We start from the raw sequence: 20793 nt of genomic DNA on the forward strand, positions 1-20793 counted from the left end.
TAAATTTCAACCCTGACAATTGTCCACAAGATAAAAAATATTATTCCTATTTTACAGATGAAAAAACTGATGTTCAGAGAGGTAAAGTTATTTACCCAAGATCTCACAGCTAGAGCAAAAGCAGAAAACCAAAATAACTAAAAGAATAGGCTCTGAGGCCAGGTACCCTAGCTCCTGTCTTGCCCTTCCTAGCCTAGGCAAATCACTTGGCTTCTCTAAGAAGCCTCAGCTTTCACATTTGTGAAATGAACAGAGTGAGTGCTCTAAGATGATGTGTATGAAGCACTTTGTACAGGACTTGACACCCATAAATAAATAGATCATGGTTATCTGATTATCAATAGTTTCTGCTTGGCAGAACTGGGACTTAAAGCCAGGCCCACAAGGCCCCTTCTACCTAGCTGACCCCACCCCACCTGCTTCCTTCTGCTCTCTGCAGGATGTGCCACGGCCCAGGGTGGGGCGGAGGATGAAGGGGAAGCAGAGGCAGGCTGGATCGAGGGAGCTGCTATCCTCCTTTCAGTCATCTGTGTGGTCCTGGTCACGGCCTTCAATGACTGGAGCAAAGAGAAGCAGTTCCGGGGTCTGCAGAGCCGCATCGAGCAGGAGCAGAAGTTCACCGTGGTCCGAGCTGGTCAGGTGGTTCAGATCCCTGTGGCAGAGATTGTGGTTGGGGACATCGCCCAAATCAAATATGGTAAGTATCCCAGCCACAGAACCAGGTGGTGAAGCCAGCGTCTGGGCAGAGGTGGAACAGACTGAGCAGACCTTAAGAGGCTGGCCCAGGGAAGGGGTTGAGTCCCTGAAGACTGATCCCAAGTCAAGATGTCTTTTGAGATCCTTTGGAAGTGAAAGACTACTTTCTGGAGGGGGTAGGATTTCAGAATCCATCTAACTCAGCCATGGCGCATACACAGCACATGTGCCACTACTCTCATATCTGCACCCACAGCAGACACTGCTAACCAATCCCAGCTCAGAGCCTAGATGCAGCCTTCTCAACACAACACTTCAAGGACTACTAACTCTCAGATGGGTTTATGAGATAAAATCCACTTCCTATCCCTGATTTGGCTATTGATGGATGGTTATTGGGCTAGGGAGGGTGTTATGGAGAGTAGACAAAGATGAATGTATATTCTAAGCCTGTGATACTGCCATGGAGAAAGTGGGCAGGCTGGTGCCAAAGGGGTTGAGATTAGCTATGTCCTTGGGAAAGTAGGGACAGAATATGAGGGAGAGATTGGGGTATACCCCTCCTCATTCAGCCCTTGGGGGCTTGGTTTCCTCTGATATGTGCCTGTTCTGTTGTCACCTCCACCTAGCCAAGACGGATTAGTCCCTTTCAAAAGAATTTCTCACATGGTAGTTGAAACCAGAAAATGAGTCATTAAGAAAGCTAGGTCTCAAAACCACACCAGGCCAAGATAAGCACTTAATAAACTAAAGAGCATGCCCACTTCAGCTAGGGTTGTTTTGGGGCCCAACCTCAGCCCTTCAGGCCTTGTACCATCCACCTTGGCTCTAGTCTTCAGCTTCTTATTGGCCTGTGATGGTGCCCTCTTGGTTCCTACACTCTGGGAGCTCTGGGCAGCTGGTCCCCAGTCAAGAACCTTCCCTTATAATCATAACTTTAGGGGAATATTCCAGTCTCTCCAGCTACTTGAGACCCTGCTGACTCCCTTGACCTTCCTCCCATCAGGTGATCTGCTCCCTGCTGACGGCCTCTTCATCCAGGGCAATGACCTCAAGATTGATGAAAGCTCCCTGACAGGGGAGTCTGACCAGGTGCGCAAGTCTGTGGACAAGGACCCCATGCTGCTGTCAGGTGAGCTGCAGCCCGACAGCGGGCTCACTCCCATTGCCAGTTCCCACCCAGTGAGGAGGAGGGTGCCTGTGGCCTCTTCAAGAGGCTGGAGGGTCTTAGGGACTTTGGTCCTTGGCTCCAGATCTCTGACCAGCTTGGCCCTGAATAAGAATTTCCTTCCTTTTCCCCCCAAAACATGCCTGAGCCTACTGGGCACTTGGCACCACTCTAGGGATAGTGCGATGAATAAAATCAACAAATCCCTGACCTCGTAGAACTTACCTTCTAGTGAGTTGGTTTTCTGAAAATTCAAACACTGAAGACTATTCTCTTCAAGGATGAGAAAGAATCAGTCAGGTGACAGTTGTTTTGGGCACCTCCTGTGCTCTAGGCACTGTGCTGGATGCTAGAGAAACAGCAATGGATGAGGCCCATGAGGCCCTAGCCCTAAGGAGCTGTGGTGTCATTGAAGAGAGATAGGCAATGGGAAAATTCCAGAGGGTGGTAGGTGTGTGACCAAAATTGGGAGGCCATGGCTGGGGAGGTCAGGGGAGATCACATGTGAGCTGAGGTGTGACTGAGGAGCAGGAGCTGGCCTTGTGACTACCCAGGCAGTAAGAACTAGGCAGCGAGTGCAAAGGCCCAAAGGCAGTATTGTGCTGGAGGACTGTGAGCAAGACAGAGATCTGGAGGGGCCAGATGTCAGGCCTCAAGGGCGTGGTCAGGAGGTTGGAAATTTTTTTAGTGTAATGAGGATTCTCTGGAATGGTTGTAAACATGAACTGATCACGTTTACATTCTTAAAACCTCAGTCTGGCTGCTGCAGCGGGTAAGAGAGGAAATGGGGAGGCCCTGCAGAGGTGAGACACCAGCCAGGTAACCACCTTCCCTCCAACAGGGACACCCAAAAGGACTTATTGTCCAGTAGTGCCCAGTAAACCCTTGACCACCTACTCTGGGACTAGCCCTGGGCTGAGCAGGGGGACCCACCTCTGGCTTCAAGAGCCTCCAGCCCAGTTAGGCTGGGATAAGCAGACCAGTAAACAACTAATTCCATGGTAGACGAGTGAAGAAGTGTACAAAAGCCAAGAAGGGAACAGAAGGGGGGTGGAATTGAGCTGGTTTTAAAGCACCAACAGGAGCCCACCAAACAGAGTAGTGGAGAAAGGACCCTCCTAGCAGAGGCAAACATGTAAAAGGCACAGAGGTCTGAAGGGATAGGGGGCATCCTAGAAATACAAAAAGGAAGTTCATCAGGCCTGTGGGGTAGGATGGGAGAAAGAATGAGAGTAGGGCTGGGCATTTATTTGCCCAGAGCTTACTCAACCAACATTTGTTAAGTACCTACTGTATACCAGCAAAGTTAATGGAACAAACAAGGTCCCTGCTCTCCTGGAGCTTAGATTCCAAAGGACAGACAATAAAGAAACAAGCAAGCAAATATGTAAAATAATTTCAGATAGTGCTAAATCAGATGAAGACATTCTACCATGGTAGTGAAATGGAGACCCAGAAGAAAGGACAGAAACTTAGTTGGTCAGGGAAGGTGTATCTGAGATTATATTTGAGCTAAAACCAGAACAGTGACAATAAAGCTTCAAATGCCCTCTTGGAACTTAGGGCCACATGAGAGCTTAGGATCATGGCCCTGGTTCTGACCTCTGGGCTGAAGTGCATAGCAGAGAGGCGAGCACCCTTGGGAGAAGTAGCCAGGTGGGTCGTCTGGATCACTGGAAGTCAAGGGGAGACACTGGGACTGAGTGGTCTGGTTATGTCCCTTCCTCTGTTCAGGGAGAAGCCTCATAACCGGGAAGGGGTGGCAGGATACCTCTAAGGGAACTAAGAAGACCAAGGGGTCCTATGACAGCTAAGACCTCCAGGCCCTTGGAGACTCGGCAGTAAGCTTTGCAGTCAGTAGGGAAGAACAGTGGATTAGGAACAGACAAAAGGCAAGAATCTTAGAGAGCCCTGTGAAGCCCAAACTTGTGGTGTCACAGGGGGGTCAGCACTGGTCCTTAGCTCAGGAGTGGGTGCTCTGTGAGCACTGAGAAAGGAAAGGCACTATGGGGCCCCCCAGGCTCAGGTTGAACCAACGGCTTTGGTCTCAACCTATGCAACTGGCTGAGAGCTTAGGTATGAAGTAGACCCTGGGCCTTTGGATGTCAGGAGACAGCAGCCGTGGTCTCCCATGAAGTTATCATGGAGAAGATGGAGAAGGCTGTGCTGGAGGCCAGGAGATTTCAGCCAATTTGTGCTGGTTCTTGGATTGCAGGTTACCTGGTAGAAGGTTTCTAGTGGCATTTCCTGGAGCTCTGTCCTGTCACAATATGGAAAGTGTGCCCACCAAGTTCACAGAGACCACCATCCCAGGGAGCATGGCAAAGAGAAAGCACTAGTCAGGACCCATAGAAATCACCAGAGTACAGTGTGAATTAGACTGAAGAAAATGAAGCTTGACTGTGAGCATCAGAGCTGACATTCAGAAACACAGCTGCATGCGGGGGAAGGAGGAGCAAGCAGCCTGGCCCAGGCTCACGGGCAAAGACAGTGAGAAAGCGGCACAGTCAGCCCTATAGAAAACAGTCAAACTGGGAAGAGAAGATTTGTGTAACAGAAGAACCATTCTAGGACAAAAGAGGCTGCCTGTGAGACAGTAGGTTCTTCGTCACTGCTTGTGTGTGAGCCGGGTCTGGACAGGCTGCGGGTGGCAGGGTTGTAGAGTAGACCCAGGCACGGAAGGCAGTGCCCCTCCCAGCCATGCAGGTCAGGGATTCACCACACCCTGCTTACTGTGTATCTCTGCTGCAGACCCACCTGGCTCCATTCTCTCTGCCCTGCCTTTGCTGAGGCTGTTGCCTCCTCCTAATGGCCCTGTCCCTTTGGTATTGCTCATTTGCCTCCTCCCCATCTGCTCAGGCCTACCTCCTCCATGAAGGCTTCTCTGAGCACCACCTCTGGCAGTCACTCCCATACTGCCTAGGACCCACACGTCAGCCTGTGACATCCACACTGTGCTTGGCCCATTCGGGCACAACCTCGTAACATTAATTGAGTTCTGCACTGTGCAAACCATCTCAAATAAAATAAAGAGCGAAACCCATCTGCAGTCTCGCCACCCACACAAATCTAATGGGTCTCTAATTTTATGGGCCCCTTCCGTCTTTGGCCGTAGGCAGATAGGCAGACATAGACAGATGCACTGTGATGCACTTCTGCATTGATCCATTCACCCAGACTGGTCCAAGCAGGCAGGAGCCTGAGCCCGAGGTTATCAGGAGGTCATGCCCAGCTCCACCTGTGGGCCCTGCACACCATAGGGGCTCAGGCACTGCCTGCCAGAGTGAGGAGAGGGGCTGTGCTGAGTTGTAGAAGAGTCGGGCCAGGCTGAGCCAGATCCAGGCTCTGCAATGAACTTGCTGTGTGGCCTTGGACATGTTGCTTCCCTGTCAGAGCCTCCATGTTTGTGTCCATGCAACGGGGGAACAGGTGGGAGGGCACTTCCCCCTGCCTACCCCACAGGGCTACTGTGAGGACCACATATACAGACGGATATGACTGTCCTTTGCAAATAATACCATGTGAGGTGCTATGTGTGGAACAAGAGCAGCGTTTGGAGACAGAGCACTCAGGTCCCAGCCCTCCATCAGCTCCAGCTGTGACCTCTGCCCACCCCAGAACCTCAGTCACCCATCTGACAAATGGGGGCAGGTCAACCTCCAGAAAGACTCTGATGTCCCCAATGCTCCATGAAGCTCCTTCTCTAGAATGGTCAGGCAGGCCCACATCAGGGTCTTCAGACCAGACAGAGTAGAAATGCTCAGGAATCGCAGGCTCACACATCCACAGGGCCAGTCAGGGAGACCACAGGCGCCAAACCAGAGCACAGCTGCTTCCAGCCGCTGCCTACAGAAGTGCCACTCAGTGCGGCTGCAGTGCTCCCTTTGCAAGAGAAGCCAGAGACCCAGACTCTCACGCACCATCTCCTAATGTTTGAGTATTGGCAAGAAATCCCTATTCTTGTAAAGCTTGTGTGAGTCAAGAAACGGATGGGTGGGCCCTGGAACACAAACTCTAACCTGGCCCATTTCTTTTTCATTTTGTATTTTAAGATAATTTCAAGCTTTCAGAAAAACTGCAAAAATAGTACAAAGAACATCTACATGCCCTTCCCTCTGGTTCAACTGTTGTTACCGTTTCACTCCGTCCCCTCTCTCAGGAGCCTCCCTATTCCTCACCATGCACACGTAATGGCCCTGGGTCCCTTCACACTTCAGGTCTGTTCTCTAAGAAAATGATATTCTCGGGTATAACCGCAGCAGAGCTGCCAGCTCAGGAAACTTGACGTCGATGCAGTACTGCCATCTAATGTACTGTCCATATTCACGTTTGCCTACTGTCTCCACAGCATCCTCCATCTGGAACCCAGTGTGGGACACTGTGTGGCATTTAGGTGTCCTGCACCTTCATCCTCTTTTAACATGAAGGAGTTCCTTAGCCTTCCTTTGCCTTTCGTGGAAGGCCAGTGGTTTTGAACCCTCCTAGGTCATGAACTCCCGTGAGAGTCCCATGGAAGCAGTAATCCCTCTTAAGAGAAATAAATGCCCAGGCTTTTGACTTTGCAGCCTTTTGGGGGCTTTACAGATCCCTAAGGAACCTAGTCTTGTCTTGATTTGCAGCTGGGGAAATTGAGGCCCAGGGCAGAGCAGAAGGCAGGGCCAGAGCGAGACCCCAGCCCTCCAGCCTCCCAGCCCTGTACTCTTCCTGCAGCCCTCACGAGTGAACTTGCCTCCAAGGACCCTGCGCCTTGGATTACCCAGCAGCATGGCCTGTTTGAAATGCCTTATGGTAAATTCTATCGGGGAGCCAATGATTAGGTGCCATCATTGTGGCCACAGAAGGGCCAGGGGACCAGGGTGGGAGTTTGCCCTCTAAAGCAGCAGGATCTGGCTCTAAAAGGCCCATTAGCTCTGCCCCCTACAGGACCCCCACTCGCCTCCATCACCCCTGGAGCCAGAGCATTAACAACACGAGGTCGCACAAAACATCAGCAAGCCCTCTTGGGCCTGCTGCCCACCCCGCCAACCAAGTGGTAGGCCGCGCATGGAGAACCGAACCTGCCACCACTGCTGCTGTTCCAGGGAGCCTAGGATGACACCATGACTGCAAGAAGGCCCCGTCCACTTCTCAGCCAATGCTCTCTCCATTACACTACCCTGCCTCTTCTCCATGAGAGGCAGTGGGGTGTAGTGGATAGAGCACGGGTTCAAGTCCCGGCTCTATCGCTCACAGCTGTGTGACCCTGGGCCATCATCACTCAACCTTTCTGAACCAGAGGGGCCGTGAGTGGGTGGGGCTCAGGATTGTGCTTGCACCAAAACCTACCTCACAGGGCTCTTGTGAGGGGGACAGGCTCACAGGCACTGAAATGCTTTTCACATGTCTAGCACTCTGCAAGTATGCATGATTATTGTTGCCAACTGCACTGATAACAGTAATGATGAAAGGACTGAGTCTGGGCTGGTAATCGTAGGGCCTACATCCCTTTTTCACATTTCTACCCCCAGAAGGAAACCTTTTAGAAGGTGTGACCTTACCCCTCTTCCTGTCCAGACAGAGGCCTGGGAAGTCAAAACCAGGAAAGTGAAGGGCACTGGGTTCAAGCCCTAACCTATGCCTCGGGTACTGTGCAACCTCAAATAGCCATTTGCCCTTTCTGAGCTCAGAAGCCTCATTTTGTAAAACTAGGCCCCTCCAGCTCTGCATCCAGGGGTTCAATGCACTCTGCTTGCCATGGCTTGAGGCTTTGGCCATGAGACAGCCAACATCTGGACTAGGCTGGGTGGGGGCCATTTCCTGCTGCTCATAGCAAGTCTCAAGTAGAGATGGGCTTCAAGCCTGCGGTCAGGAAGGTTCTAGCCTACTCTCTGCTACTAGGTCAAAGGCAAGGCACAGGCGAGGCAGGACAGGCCATCCAGTTGGCAGAAGCCGCAGTGTTCCCTGGGCCTGAGCTCCTTTCTCTCTCACAGATGGGCGGGAACTGGAAAGCTGACACAGCTGCCCCACCGCTCTCCTGCTTCCATCCCCCTTTCTGCCTTCTGACGCTGCGCTGCCCTGTAAGCCTTCCTGGCGAGGTGGAAAGAACAGAGACCAGAGCCCCACCCTCACTCCACCCCAGCTCTGCCCTCTTCAGGCCACATGTGGAGATGACCTCCCAAGGCAGCTCCCCTGTCTATGAAATGAGGGGATGATGATTACCTCACAGAGTAACTGGACAGCCGGCTGGAGAAGGCAGCTCAGCAGCTCAGACAGCACTGGGAGCGTTAGGAATGCTCAACAAAGATTAGTCCTCTTCCTCCCTCCCCCCAGAAATACTTTCAGTGTCTCCCTATGGAACACCAAGCAAAGACCTAACTCTGCAAACCTCCATGCAGGCTGCTCCACAATCCTGTTTCTCTCCCACTCCTCCCTTCGTAAGCCCTGAGCTTCAGTCCAGCTGATTCTCTGCCGTCCTCCTGCCCCACCTCCCCACTTTAACCTGGGCCATGCCCCCTGCCAGGCCACTGGGCCCTTGGGTTTCTGTTGTTTTGTGCTATTGTTGGTCTGTGTAGCTGTGTGCTCCCCTCTCACCCAACTAGACTGAGAGCTTCTGGAGGGCAGGGATCACAGGGGACCCTCCCTTCCGACGCCAGAGCCCAGCACAGAATTGTCAATGCACCGCATCTGTCTGTCAGATGAAAAGTGCAGCCCTGGCAGGAGGCTCCATGTTTGGTCAGTCTGTCCACACAGGCCTCTGCTGGCCCCATCTAAACTGAGATCCAAACCTTCCAAGATGTAGCCTTTTAATGGAGGCTGCCCTACCCCAGCCAGGGGTGGCCCTTGTCTCCAGGGACCCCAAGGACCCAGACTTCTTCACTGAGAAGTGAGACCTAAGCCAGAGCCCCCATTTTGCAGGAGACAAAATTGAGGTCTAGAGAGGAGAGGGCTGGCCTCAGGTCACACAGCAAATCAGAAGGAGACACCAGACTGGTTCCCAGGTCCCCTCCTCCTCAGCTGAGGGCCCACTCTATCCAACCCTCCCCCCTCCAGGCTTGTATATTCTGAAGGGCTCCATGGGAGCTTGGATGAGATAGGGGCTATGGGATGGTGCCCAGGGGACCACGGACAGTGAGGTCCTGGAGCAAGGCCCTGCAGGATGGGGGGGCCACATGCAAAGGGTTCTCACCTCAGCACCTACCCCAAAACTGCAGCTTTCCTTTGATAGATTTAGGTATCCAGCCTTTAACTTGCATGCCTGGGGTTCTACCTTTACAGCCACAGGCTTTGGGGTTAAGCGTTGTCCTCTGTAGGGGGTCCTGGAGCTAAGGTGTGACAGCCTAGAGGGTTGACCTGGTACACTCAGTTCTTCCCCTGGAAGGAGGGGCAGCCAGGCCCTGGGTCCTGGTGGGAGAGAGGGAAGCTTGAGGAGGACATTTTAGAGGAGCAGTAGAGGCAGGGCATTCATGCAGTGGTAACTGGGTGCACAAAGGGAGTGGGGGACTGGACACAGAGACCCGGTGAGCTGTACACACTCCCGGGGCAGTGCCACAGGGCAGAAATCAGTGGTCAAGGGCCAGAAAAAGGCTGGGGTCTGTCTGACCCAGGGGCATTTAGACTTTGGGGAGCTATGGAGGGTAGCTGAGCTGGGGGACAGTGGTCAGAGCTGAGGCTAGGGCACAGAAGGAGGGAAGGCCAGAAGAGGATGTCGATACCCCATCTACTGCTGGGGCCTGGAGGACAACCTTGTGGTCATCTGAGGTTGGGCGGTGGGCATGCTGTGGCTTCACCACTGACCCCTGAGTTGTGGCCAGAGGCCACCTCCTTGGCTTCCTCCTCCTTTCTCCCTCTTCTGTGTCTCCCAGAGCAGAGTCGCCAGCTCCCTGCTTCAATGGGAATGATTAGATTAGAGGTGATTTTTGCAGGGGGGTGGGGGGGTCTGATTATGTTGAGTGGAAATTGGCCCACTGTGTCTTTTTCCATCCCACCTAGAGCTGGGGAGGTGGGGAGCAGTGTCTCCATTGCCACCCAGGCAGGGCAGACTCACAAATGTGTTTGAGACCAGGGTGTGAAGGCCTTGTTTCCTGGAGGGAGAGGTGGTGCCTGACAAAGGGGGCAGTCTCAGAGAGTTCAGATCCTGGCTCTGCCCCACAACCAGCTGTGAGCCTGGGCAAGCCACTTTTGAGCCTCAGCTTCCTCCCCCATAAACTGAGAGCCAGTGTGAGGGCTTAAAGATGATTGGTATGAAGGACTGGCATGCTGCCTGACACAGAGCAGGTATCCTCCTGAAGGCAGTGCTGGATACGCCACTGCTGTCTGCACTCTGAATGCTGTGAAGTGTGTTCCTCTCTCACCTTCAAAGATCTACAGTGGCCCCAGTCCCACCCCACATGACCTCTCTGGGCCTCAGTTTCCACATCTGTCTAATACTGCTGATATTTAACACTTCTGACAGCCCATACACAAGCTAAGCTGGTGCACAATAGAGCATTTTAACAGCAAATTAACATAATATCCAGGGTCCCATTACTGGCCCTTGGCTCTCCCTATTTGTACCCCTTGGGGGACAGGTAGGCCCCAGAGTCTGCCTGTGATGGGAAGATTCCAGCCTCAGCTGCTTGGGCTGGAATCGGTGTCTAAGTTCATTCTGTGGTCCCCCACCCCACTATTCCCTGCCCAAAAAGCACTGTTCTTTTGTTCTGGGAGTGGGCAAGAAGCCACAGGGGAGCTCACCATCTGAGGATCTGGGTTCTGTTACAGGTCTGTGGGTTTCATGCCCCTTCTGGGAGCCTCCATGACCTAGTTAACCATTCATGGGTGGACAGACTGACCTCTTCCTGCCTTAAAGGAACGTACTGGAGAGTGTCTGTCTGTCAAGCACTTTAAGATCCTGAGACACTGGGAGCCAAGAGTCTAGAACACCACACACATGTGTATGCACACAGATACTCCCGCCATCTTAAGATATGTTCGGGCCCTAGAGGCAAAGGGAGTGGGTGGCAAAGCCTCTTGTAAAGTGACAATAGATTCCTTGCTTTAAGGAAATTCTTCAAGTCCTGACTCAGAACCCTTGCCATTTATTTCAGATACAATTCTAATGAGTTTATTAACCTAGACTTCAAGTCTAAAGCAAATTAGAAAACAAAGAGAAATTGTTAGAGACAAGTTACCCTGAAAACATGGAGAAGGGGCAGTCAGTCTTGAAAGGAAAGAAGAAAAAACCCTGAAAAGCAGAACTGCAGCAAGTCATCCGGCCATTTAGTGTCGGGGCTCAGCGTTCATAGCCACTGGGCCCCTCAGACCTTGTCTTGCAAACCCAGTGTAGTTCTTATGCTTTGCGGCCTGAGGACACCCCGAGACACTGCCCCAGGTGAGGACCAGATTCCTACTTCTCTGTTGAAGAGAGAAGTATGTGCTGTATTGTAGAGAGCTTACTACCCAGAGTGGTAAAAATTAAAATCAGGGAAAAATGGGCACCCAACTATCCTTTACTAAATAGAGTGGCCACCAGCAGGACTGAGGGGGGCTCCCCAGGTGTGCCCTGAGCCTTCTGCCGGTGACACCACTCAGACCCAGTTGGTTCATTCTGTGGTCCCCCACCCCACTATTCCCTGCCCATTAGATATCTTTCTGTGAGGGATGCATCTGTTCTGACAGAGTCGCTAGGGAGGACGTAGTAGCCGTGTGTCCACAACACCAGCCTGGGCGGGGAAGGGCCAGCAGTCCTGTGACATCAGTCCTGGGCTGTCGTAGCTGCTGTCTGTCTCCTGTTCCAGGTCCCCACCATTCTCGCTGCAGTCACCTCGCTTCGTCAGTGAGGCCACAGCTTCAGCAGGTTTCCCTTTTTGCCCCATATTTTTTTTTCAATTTTTATTGTCATGGTAAAATATAGATAACATAAAACTGACCATTCTAACCAGTACGTGTACAGTCTCATGACAGCAAGCACGTTCACAGTGTTTTGCAGCCATCACCACCGTCCGTCTGCAGAACTTCCTTCCATCTTGTAAAACTGAAACTTGGTCCCCGTTAAACACAAATTCCCCCTTCTTTCTCCCCAGCCCCTGGCACTCATGGTCCTACTTTCTGTCTCTGAATCTGACTACTCTAGGGACCTCATGTAAATGCACTCAAACAGTGTTTGTCTTTCTGTGACTGGCTTATTTCACTTAGCGTAGTGTCCTCTAGGTTGATCCACGTGGTAGTATGTCAGAACTCCCTTCCCTTTTAAGACCGAATAATATTTTATTATATCGATATATCACCTGTTCAGTGGGTTTGCCTTTGCATTTTATTTCACTCTGCCTCAAACCCCTGAGTGGTCTTGGACAAGTTGTTCCCCGACCCACACAGTAGCAACAAGGCCCTGTAGTCAACACAGAAACCCCAAAAGTGCATAAAAATGGAGCCACTCTGACCAAAGGCCTCCTTTGCCCCACCCCCTACAGCTGCTCCTGCTGCACCAATGAAAAAACTCCTGGGCCCCTTGGAACCCAATGTGAGAAATCAAAATTCTAGGAAAGTTCTTAACTTCTCCTGCATCATGGGTGCCGAGGGAAGTCTGGTGCTGTCATGTGCCACCCCTTCTCAGATTAACACTGTGAAATGCATAAAACAAAATACATCGGATTACAAAGGACAACAGCGAGATTGAAATAAAGTAATAAAAGATGTGGTACAATAGTGTACCTGCTTCTTCATTAGTACACTGAATGACAAGATCAGCAGTCAGCTCAGTAACTGCCGCATCGTGAAGTAAGGGTGAGCATCATGAAATCTGCAACAGCTATCAAGGGATAAGAAAAAAACCTATGACTCCTGCAACACGTGCAGTGGTGTTGGGGTGCTACTGGTGCTCCTGGGGTTTGTTGCCTGCATTCGCAATGGGAGAAATGCTACTTTTCAGTTAGATGTTTGTGAAAATAAAGATGTCGTTGTTTTCTCACGCAAGTTCAGAAAGCCCTGGGTTCTTTCCCTAGATCTTTGGGAGGAGGGTGGACCCTCTTTTAAGCAGTCCTATAAACAGCTTAGTTGGCATTTCTTTGCTGGTTATAGAATTAAGCACAGTGAGGTCTGGTCCTAGACCAACAGGGAAAAGAGAGAGTGGTCCCTGCTTGGCCTGTAAGGGTGGAATAGGAGAAGCGAGACAGGGGGAGGGAGGAGAGACACTGCAGGAGGGGGTGGTAGGTGGTAGGTCTGAACCGTCTGGGGGCCTGAGAACCAAGGACTAGCAGTGTTTGAGCCCCAGGCCCATCACAGTGCTGTCCCAGGGAGAAATCATCCTAAAAGGTTCATAGTTTGAACCTTAAGCATGGGCAGTGCCCTAGGACCTCAGCAGGCAAATTGCCAGGAGCAGACTCTGGATGGAGTTCCTTCCACTCCTTCAGGGAGGGGACTTGGGCCATGCAATGCTAACTTGGCTTCTATCTCCTTCCCCAGGGACCCATGTGATGGAGGGCTCTGGACGGATGGTGGTGACCGCTGTGGGTGTGAACTCCCAGACTGGCATTATCTTTACCCTGCTGGGGGCTGGCGGTGAGGAGGAAGAGAAGAAAGACAAGAAAGGTAAGCCCAACACCCTTGCAAACCAGAAGAGGAGCTCTTAAGGCCACTTTTTTGTTGTTGAATCATTCACTCCACAAAACAGTTATTAAGTGCCTTTTATGTCTACACCCTGTGCCAACAGCCACCTCCTGCATCCTCAAGGCCCTACGCATACCAGGAGGGTTCTGTCTGTTCCATTTCCAGGGTCTTGTCCCAGTCTCTGTCTTGTCCAGTCATGTCACGGAAGCCCTTCCTCCCCTCCAGGCCAGGCCAAGGGTGCTGAGCACTTGCTGAGTCTCCAACCTCAAGCGTGACTTGGTCCCGACATCACTCCTGACTAGTAGAAATCCCCACCCGGATATCCCTCCACTCTTCTCAGCTGCTCTGAGCTGGGCAGCGAACCCACCCATCATTGATTCTCCCCAGATGTGGGCACAGGAGCTTCTGGGGAAGGTGGCTCCAAGTCAACTGCTGTAAGCCCCTCTCAGATGCCCCTGGTGCTGCCGCCTCATCTGGGTTCTAGCTCCTCCCTGGAAACAAGACTCCTCATCCCCTGGGCCCTCCTCACGCAGCAAGCTGCCATGCTGGGCTGCAGGTGCCTTCAGAGCAGAGGAGGAATGCTCAGAAGACACAAGAGCCCAGGCCTCCAGCCCCAGTACAGCTGGCTTCTCGCCCAACACTTCCATTTTGTCAGGACAGCCCCCCTCTCTCATCCTTAGTCTTTTTTCTTGTCTCCTCCTCAAAATCCAGAGGAGGGTCCCCATCACCCAGACCTCCTGGAGTCCAGAGTAAGGAGATGAGATGGCAGGTGACTAACCTGTCCTTGAGTTTTAGGGCAGCCCTGCTATCTCCAGCTCTCAGAGGTCAACCTTGTGCAGAATTTGGGTCACAATCAAAGGTTACTTGTCCTCAAGGGTGAAACCCACTTTGTAATGGTATCCCCCTAAGATTTGGCTATCCCACCAGTAGGAACAATGAAACTGAGGTGAACTCTGTGAAATCCATATCTGGAGAGCAAGAGGAGAGCTGAGCTTGAAACTGAGGACAAAGTCCTGGCCAAGAGGCCCAGAGAATGTCAGCACAGTGTCCGCACAGTGACACAGATGCTATGACTTGCTGCGGCCCCAAGTTGCAGGCAGCTGGGCAGGATGCAGCAACCTTTGCCCATGTCCTTGGCCGCACTGGGCCCTGGGTGAGGGGCAGAAGCTCCCACAGGCTTGACCTGTGTTTTTTAAAATGCCAGTGGAAAGACAGGCCTCTCCTGCCCCAAAGCACAGGATAAGGTCCCTCACTCAATATTTACCTGCACCCCAACAGATGAGGACATCAGTGTAGAGGGAAGAGGCAGGATGTGGAGGAGACATAGCAGAAGAGGATGGGGGGCAGCCCCGCCCCTCAGCCCCCCATGAGCAGCACAGCTGGGGCTGGGCACCCTCGGCACTGCGGTCCCATCCCCTCCATCAGGGACATTGCTTAAAGCCCGGCAACCATGGGTCCCCACTTCAGGATGGCCCTGGGCATGCCAGGATGTGTGTGTACGTGTGTGTGTGTACGCACAGATGAGGCAGTGTGTGCTTCTCCTTCATTAATATGTCTCAAAAATCATCACACAGGTGTGAAGAAGGGGGATGGCCTTCAGCTACCAGGTACAGTAAGACACCCCTCAGGGTAGATGGGGCTTCTAGAAATAGCGGCAGCCTTTGACCACTGAGCCTGGGCCCTAGACCCCAGCACACAGCTGGACAATGCTCCCTGACTGCAGGGGCTCTGCCCTGCCAGAGCCTCAGCTGTGTCCCAGGTGACGCCAGCCTCCCAGGACAAGCCGGCACCCCATTCGGCCTACTTGCCCCTCCGGTGTGCCATCCTGCAGGCCAATGCCAATGGCACTGCTGCCATCTCCACACAGCCCTCAGCCCCACACACATACATGTAGGGCCTGTCACCATGGGACCCCACAGCCCTGCTCCCCGACCTGTCCCTACAGAGCCTGGCTGGCTTCCCACTCACCCACAGCATGTCCACCTCACCCAGCAGTCTCTTCACTCTCCTTCCCACAGAACCTGTTCTCCCACCCCAAGAAAGAACAACAAGAATGAATTTGACCATCTCGTATTATTTTTAATTTCTAAATTAAGGAAAACTCGCTAATACCTTCTCTGTCTCATGCACAGAATATGATATATTTGATGTCACCTTTTAAATGGTGGGGCATCTCACATGGGGTTACCAAGGCAATCTTTCAAGTGCTGGTTAGGAAGGAGGAGGTGGCCTGAGTCAAGGGCATGAATCCTGCTAAGTCACTGCCGCTGATGGATGTCCTGCCAGTACATGTGATGGTTGGTGGTCATGGCAAAACCCATTCAGAGTGGCCAGTGCCTCAGTGCACCGATTGTTGAATGTTTTGAGTTGACTCCCTGCCATGGGCCCCTCTGGTCCTGACAGGAAGCCAGAACCCCTCTCCTCATAGAACCCTCTCTGATGGGGACCCACCGGCTTTGCTGGGCCCGTGGGGTGTGTCACTCCGGACCCTCACCACAGAATAGTGCCATCCCGCCTAACCACATTGATCATCCTCCATGTTTTATTTCAAAGACCCTCCATGTCTGAGTTTTTTCCCCCCAACTTCTGTGGCATCTCTACGAAAACATTTCACTCCCAACCCCAAATTTGAGTTTCTTGATCTCCAACGGAGATTTTCTTTTAAGAATATAGTCATGTTATTTGCCACAATTTGTTCATGTCTTTATTGTTGTTGCTGTTCTGCATTGTTGCTTTTCTCCATTGTGACACACTGCATTTTCCATCCCTCCCACCCCCGCAGCGGCCGATGGTGCGGCAGGTTCAAATGCTGCAGATAGTGCAAATACCAGCCTAGTCAATGGTACGTCTCCCATGGCGAGCTCTCGGTCTTGGGTGGATGGGTGTCTCTCTCCCCCACCCCCAACTTTGGGCTGGCCTCTCCCTGTTCTGGACTGCACAGATCTTGGATGTGCATGGACATCTCCGGGACAGTCGTCCTCTCACATGGGGCAGGCGCTTAAGAGAGAAGCCACCACCGGGAATCGGCTCTGTACCCACTTGCAGCACCAAAATGGCTCCCGTGGGGCCTTTGACTCCCAGTGGAGTCCTGAAGGGGAGCGTACCCCATCTTCAGATTTGGCCCCAAGAAGCAGTGACCCACGTGTGTGGCCCTCTCCTAAGTATGTTCCTGGCCCCTGCTTTGGGAAGAAGGCCTGGGGTCAGGACCTGGGCAGAAGCTGGCCTCTGGGTCCCCAGTGAAATCTCCAGTCCTCGACTCTAAAATTACATCGAGGCGGGGGACCCAGGCCAGGATTCAGCTCCTTGGCCCCACCCTATAGCATGGCTGAGCCACTGGTAGACATTTCTTCCTCTTCTCTTTCATGGAGCGAACGGGCAGGGGTTTCGCTTGGGCTCGGGCCTTGTTCTGGCCTTCGGATGTGGACTGGTGTTTCTCGCTGTTGCCTGTGCTGGAGCATTTGTCCTGGGTCTCTGCCTTCTGAATGTCCCCTCAGGGGGAGGGTGCTGCCACTGTACCTGGTCTGCATCTTACCTCCTCACTCACAGGCAGGGAGGAGTTCCACGCGCTTGCCTCCAAACCTTTAGAAAATTTCTTCTATCCATACCCTCCCATCTTCAGGGTGATGAGTCTTCTGCTACTCAGTTATGTTCCCTGTCCCTAAATTAGATAATATGATAGTCTGCTCCTGAACTGCTGAGAGCTGTTAGGGCCCAGTCATGAAGCCAGTGCCCCAGCGTCGCTGCATACCAGGCACCGGGCTCCGGGGTTCTCGTCCTCCATTGTAGCGTTTACTCCTCACCACTCCTGCGAGACATGGAGGTTGATCCCACCTCATCCTGCCCCAGACGTCTGGCTGAGCCACCTGGATTCAAAGTGACCCAGGTTGGAAGCACCTCATAGATGTCAGGAGCTGGGCAAGACACTTCTGCAAACAGAATTTTGCCAAGAAGGGCTAATTTGGGTGTGGGTCTATTTCAGGAACAGGAGGAGAAAGGAAGACAGCTTGGGGTGTGGGAGGTGTCATGCGTCAGGGAAGGGTGGCGAGGGATGGCAGGGAGAAATGAGGTAGGCAAACCCACAGCCTGGAGGAAAAGGAAACAGGATGTGACATCCTGCCTCCCCCAGAGCCTGCATCTGGGCTGGCTGGTTCCCAACATGGGGCACCTTCACATCCAAACTGTAGCAGAAAACCCCATGTATCCCAAGAAAAACTTCAGAAAAGACAGGGAACTGATATTTCTTGACCACCAACTGTACACCAGGCACTTTGCAAGCATTTCATGATTGCCATCTCATGTAATCCTCATGACAACCCATTGAGACAGTTTATTATCCCCACTTTCAGGATGAGGAAACTGAGGCTCAGGGAGATCAAGACCCTAGCCCAAGGTCACAGAACTAGAGAGTAGCAGAACTGGGATTTGAACCTAGGCCTGACTGGCTCTAAAGTGCGTGTTCCTCTTCCTGATTCAGGATTTCTCAATGGAGTGTGTCTTGTAAACTTCACATGAATATTAAGAGGCCTTCCCCCCAGCCCCAAGAAAATGACCCTGTGATCAAAGATGTTTAATAGCCTCTGGAGAGAATTGGTGTCTTCCTCGTGGCAGGACTGCTCACTGCCTGCACGTGCTGGTGTGAAGTGGACAGATACAGAGCCACGCAGGGGTTCCCAGGCTGACGGGGCTGCAGGACCCTCTCTGGCTGAATCTTGTAGGATTGGTATGCCCCATAATGTCCTTTGGGAAACAGTGCTCTAAGCCACTGCTCAAAATGTAGTCAGAGGACCAGAAGGCTGGGCATCTCCTAGAAGCTTGTTAGAAATGCAGAATCTTAGCACCCCCGCCCCCACACACAGACCTACTGAAATGAGAATCTGCATTCTGACAAGCTCTCCAGGCTCCAAGCATTAAAGGTTGAGAAGCACAGGGCTGGGGTGTGATGAGAGAAGTAGCTATTCCTTTTCCCTCCTTCCTCTGAGCCAAATCCGGATGACTTGGAGACAGAAAACAAATTCAGTGGCAGTGTTCCCTCCACCTTTACTCCCCAAACCCCGTCCCAGCTGAAGATGGCTGTGTGCTGTTTATCTTGAAGGCCTCATGATGGCCATTATTATTTTATTATTTCTTTTATAATTATAAATGTAATCACTACTTAACATGTCTCTTATAGTCATGATTAATTAATTATACATCACTCCAAACATTTACAGGGCACTTTGGGGTGCTTTTTGTAAGCATTGCCTTGGTTGAAATTGTTGCATTTCACAGAGAAAGAAACGGAGAAGCAGGGAAGACAAGTGACATCTCCCAGGTCTCCTGCTTAGTGGTCTGTCTCCCCAGAGATTCAGGTCACCTCTCCATGAATCCCCCACATCCATGCTTTCACACCCATGTCCCTGGCAATGCATGAAGAGAACAGACCCATCTGGCAAAGCTGCATCTGGCATCTAATGCAGAGGGACCTCTGAGTCTCCACCCAGTTCCCCCTCTTGGGTCCTGTCCTACATCCCAGCTCCCCTGAAACACAGCCCATTCTGCAGGTCACACATGCGGCTAGAGCTGGCTGTTCTGCCACAGTGCCAGGGCCGGATGAGCACCCATTTAGCTAAGGAGAGCCCCCAATAAGTCCCTTGCTTCTGAGAAACCAGACCATCTGCATCAGAGCACCCCGAGGATACCACTCCCTTCCTCAAACATATGCATCAGCAATGATTTTTCTGGCCACGTGGTCACTGTGGAAATAAAAGAGGAAATTGCTAGCTTGGTTAATGGGCACACACACAGGCTATTGCCTCTGATAATATGCAGTACAAATAAAGTCCCCTTGGTGCCATCTAAAGCAGCTATTGAAGCGGAGTCCTCTGGTGCCCTTTAGCCCAGCTCATAAAATTATTTTTTTAAATTAAAATAATTGTTGTAGTTCATTTCTGTTTACTCTAAAAGGCCTTCTTCTCTTTTGTTTCTAAATCTGTTAGAAAGAATTTTACAGTAGAGCAATGGGGACCTTTGTCTTTGAACCCACTGAGCCTTTGCTGTGAGAGGCTGTGGGGAGAACGTTGCACTTCCTTGGAGAGAGTGTGGGTCTGGGATCCAGGAAAGCCCCTGCCCCGCCCGAGCCCCTACAGCGGGGCTGTGGTGATGCTGCTGGCACTGCTTATGGAACTCATCATGCAGCCACAAGGTTATCGGCAGGATGCTCCATAAGAGAGCTGCCTCTGACCCTTCCTTGCCCTTAGTTTCCTTATCTGTAAAATGAGTGAGAAAAGCCCTCCCACCTGGCTTGCAGGGTGTCACAAAGACTGATGAATGGCCCAGTGGTTATTACTAATCCAACATTTAGGTATTCCAGGAGGTGAACCTTGCATCCCCATTTTACGGAGGTGGGAGCAAAGGCTGGGAGAAGTAACACCACACAGCTAGTTGGTGTTAAGCAGGGACTTCAGGAGCCCAGTCCCCTCAGTGCCACCTCAACGCCCCTCCCCTGGGGCATTCAGAGGGGCTGAGAAGTGGCTGTGTTCTCCCCAACTGGGTAGAAACATCCACACATTTTGGGACCAGCTCTCCATTTACCCACTGAGTCCCAGGCAGGTTTTCTCCCTCTCTGAGCCTCAGTTTCTCACCTGTAAATGGGTATAAGTACAAGAGTACCCTTGTAACCTTGTGAGGATGTGGTGAGGACTAGATGACATCATGAAGGTCATGTATGCACCTGGCACTTGGTGGGTTTTTCCAAAACCTGAGCTGTGGGAATCCCCTTTGCAGCAAATGTCCAGGGGGCACTGACCTCCTCAGACTCCTCCAGAGATGATGAGGCCCGAGGGCAGAGTTCTGGGTAAGCTCAGTGGACAGGATGTCCCTGTCCACAGTGCTGATAAGTGAAAGCAGGTGTCTCAGCCACCAGGCAGGAGCCACCACTCCTTTCCACCCTGCTAACACACCCCACAAACTGTGGAGGGGCCCCCCATGCAGCCCAGATTAAAGGGTGAGGAGCCTCAGACTCAGCCCTTTCCACAGCACTAGGCAACATCAGGGCCCAGTATGCAGGACCAGGAGTGGGGGGCACCCATTAGAGCCCACTGATCTGACCGTTCCTATCTAGTGTGGTCTCAGCTGGTCACCCTCAGAATGAGGAGCACACGTGCAAATGGAGGGGAGGTTGGCAGCTTCCCCTGGGAGTCAGAATCCTCCCACCAAGCCCCCTGGACATCCTTGGGGCACCTCAGAGCCCACTGCTGGGAAGCCCCTGCCCACCCTTTACATAAGTCACTCTCAGTGGGGCTGGGCATGGAGTCATCCATGCCGTGGCTTCACACCCCTCCAGAAGGAAAAAGAGAAAGTAGTATCATTTCTCCTGGAGCCAGGAACTAAGG

General features: G+C 52.1%; 1 protein-coding gene across 16 annotated transcripts in view; it reads left to right on the forward strand.

Annotated features, from left to right (window-relative positions):
* ATP2B2 (ATPase plasma membrane Ca2+ transporting 2) overlaps window positions 1-20793 on the forward strand; it is a 450624-nt gene that overhangs the window by 363770 nt on the left and 66061 nt on the right. For 7 of the 16 annotated variants that reach the window (XM_036030810.1, XM_036030811.1, XM_036030807.1 and 4 more), the window contains 5 exons: window positions 440-697; window positions 1703-1828; window positions 13280-13405; window positions 14998-15030; window positions 16206-16265. In XM_036030810.1, coding sequence (XP_035886703.1) covers window positions 440-697; window positions 1703-1828; window positions 13280-13405; window positions 14998-15030; window positions 16206-16265 — 603 coding nt within the window. The remainder of the gene's footprint in view (window positions 1-439; window positions 698-1702; window positions 1829-13279; window positions 13406-14997; window positions 15031-16205; window positions 16266-20793) is intronic. The other 9 variants (XM_036030815.1, XM_028517969.2, XM_028517973.2 and 6 more) reach the window with 2 other exon arrangements.

This window comes from Phyllostomus discolor, chromosome 7 (genome assembly GCF_004126475.2).
Source record: "Phyllostomus discolor isolate MPI-MPIP mPhyDis1 chromosome 7, mPhyDis1.pri.v3, whole genome shotgun sequence".
Taxonomy (NCBI): Eukaryota; Metazoa; Chordata; class Mammalia; order Chiroptera; family Phyllostomidae; genus Phyllostomus; species Phyllostomus discolor.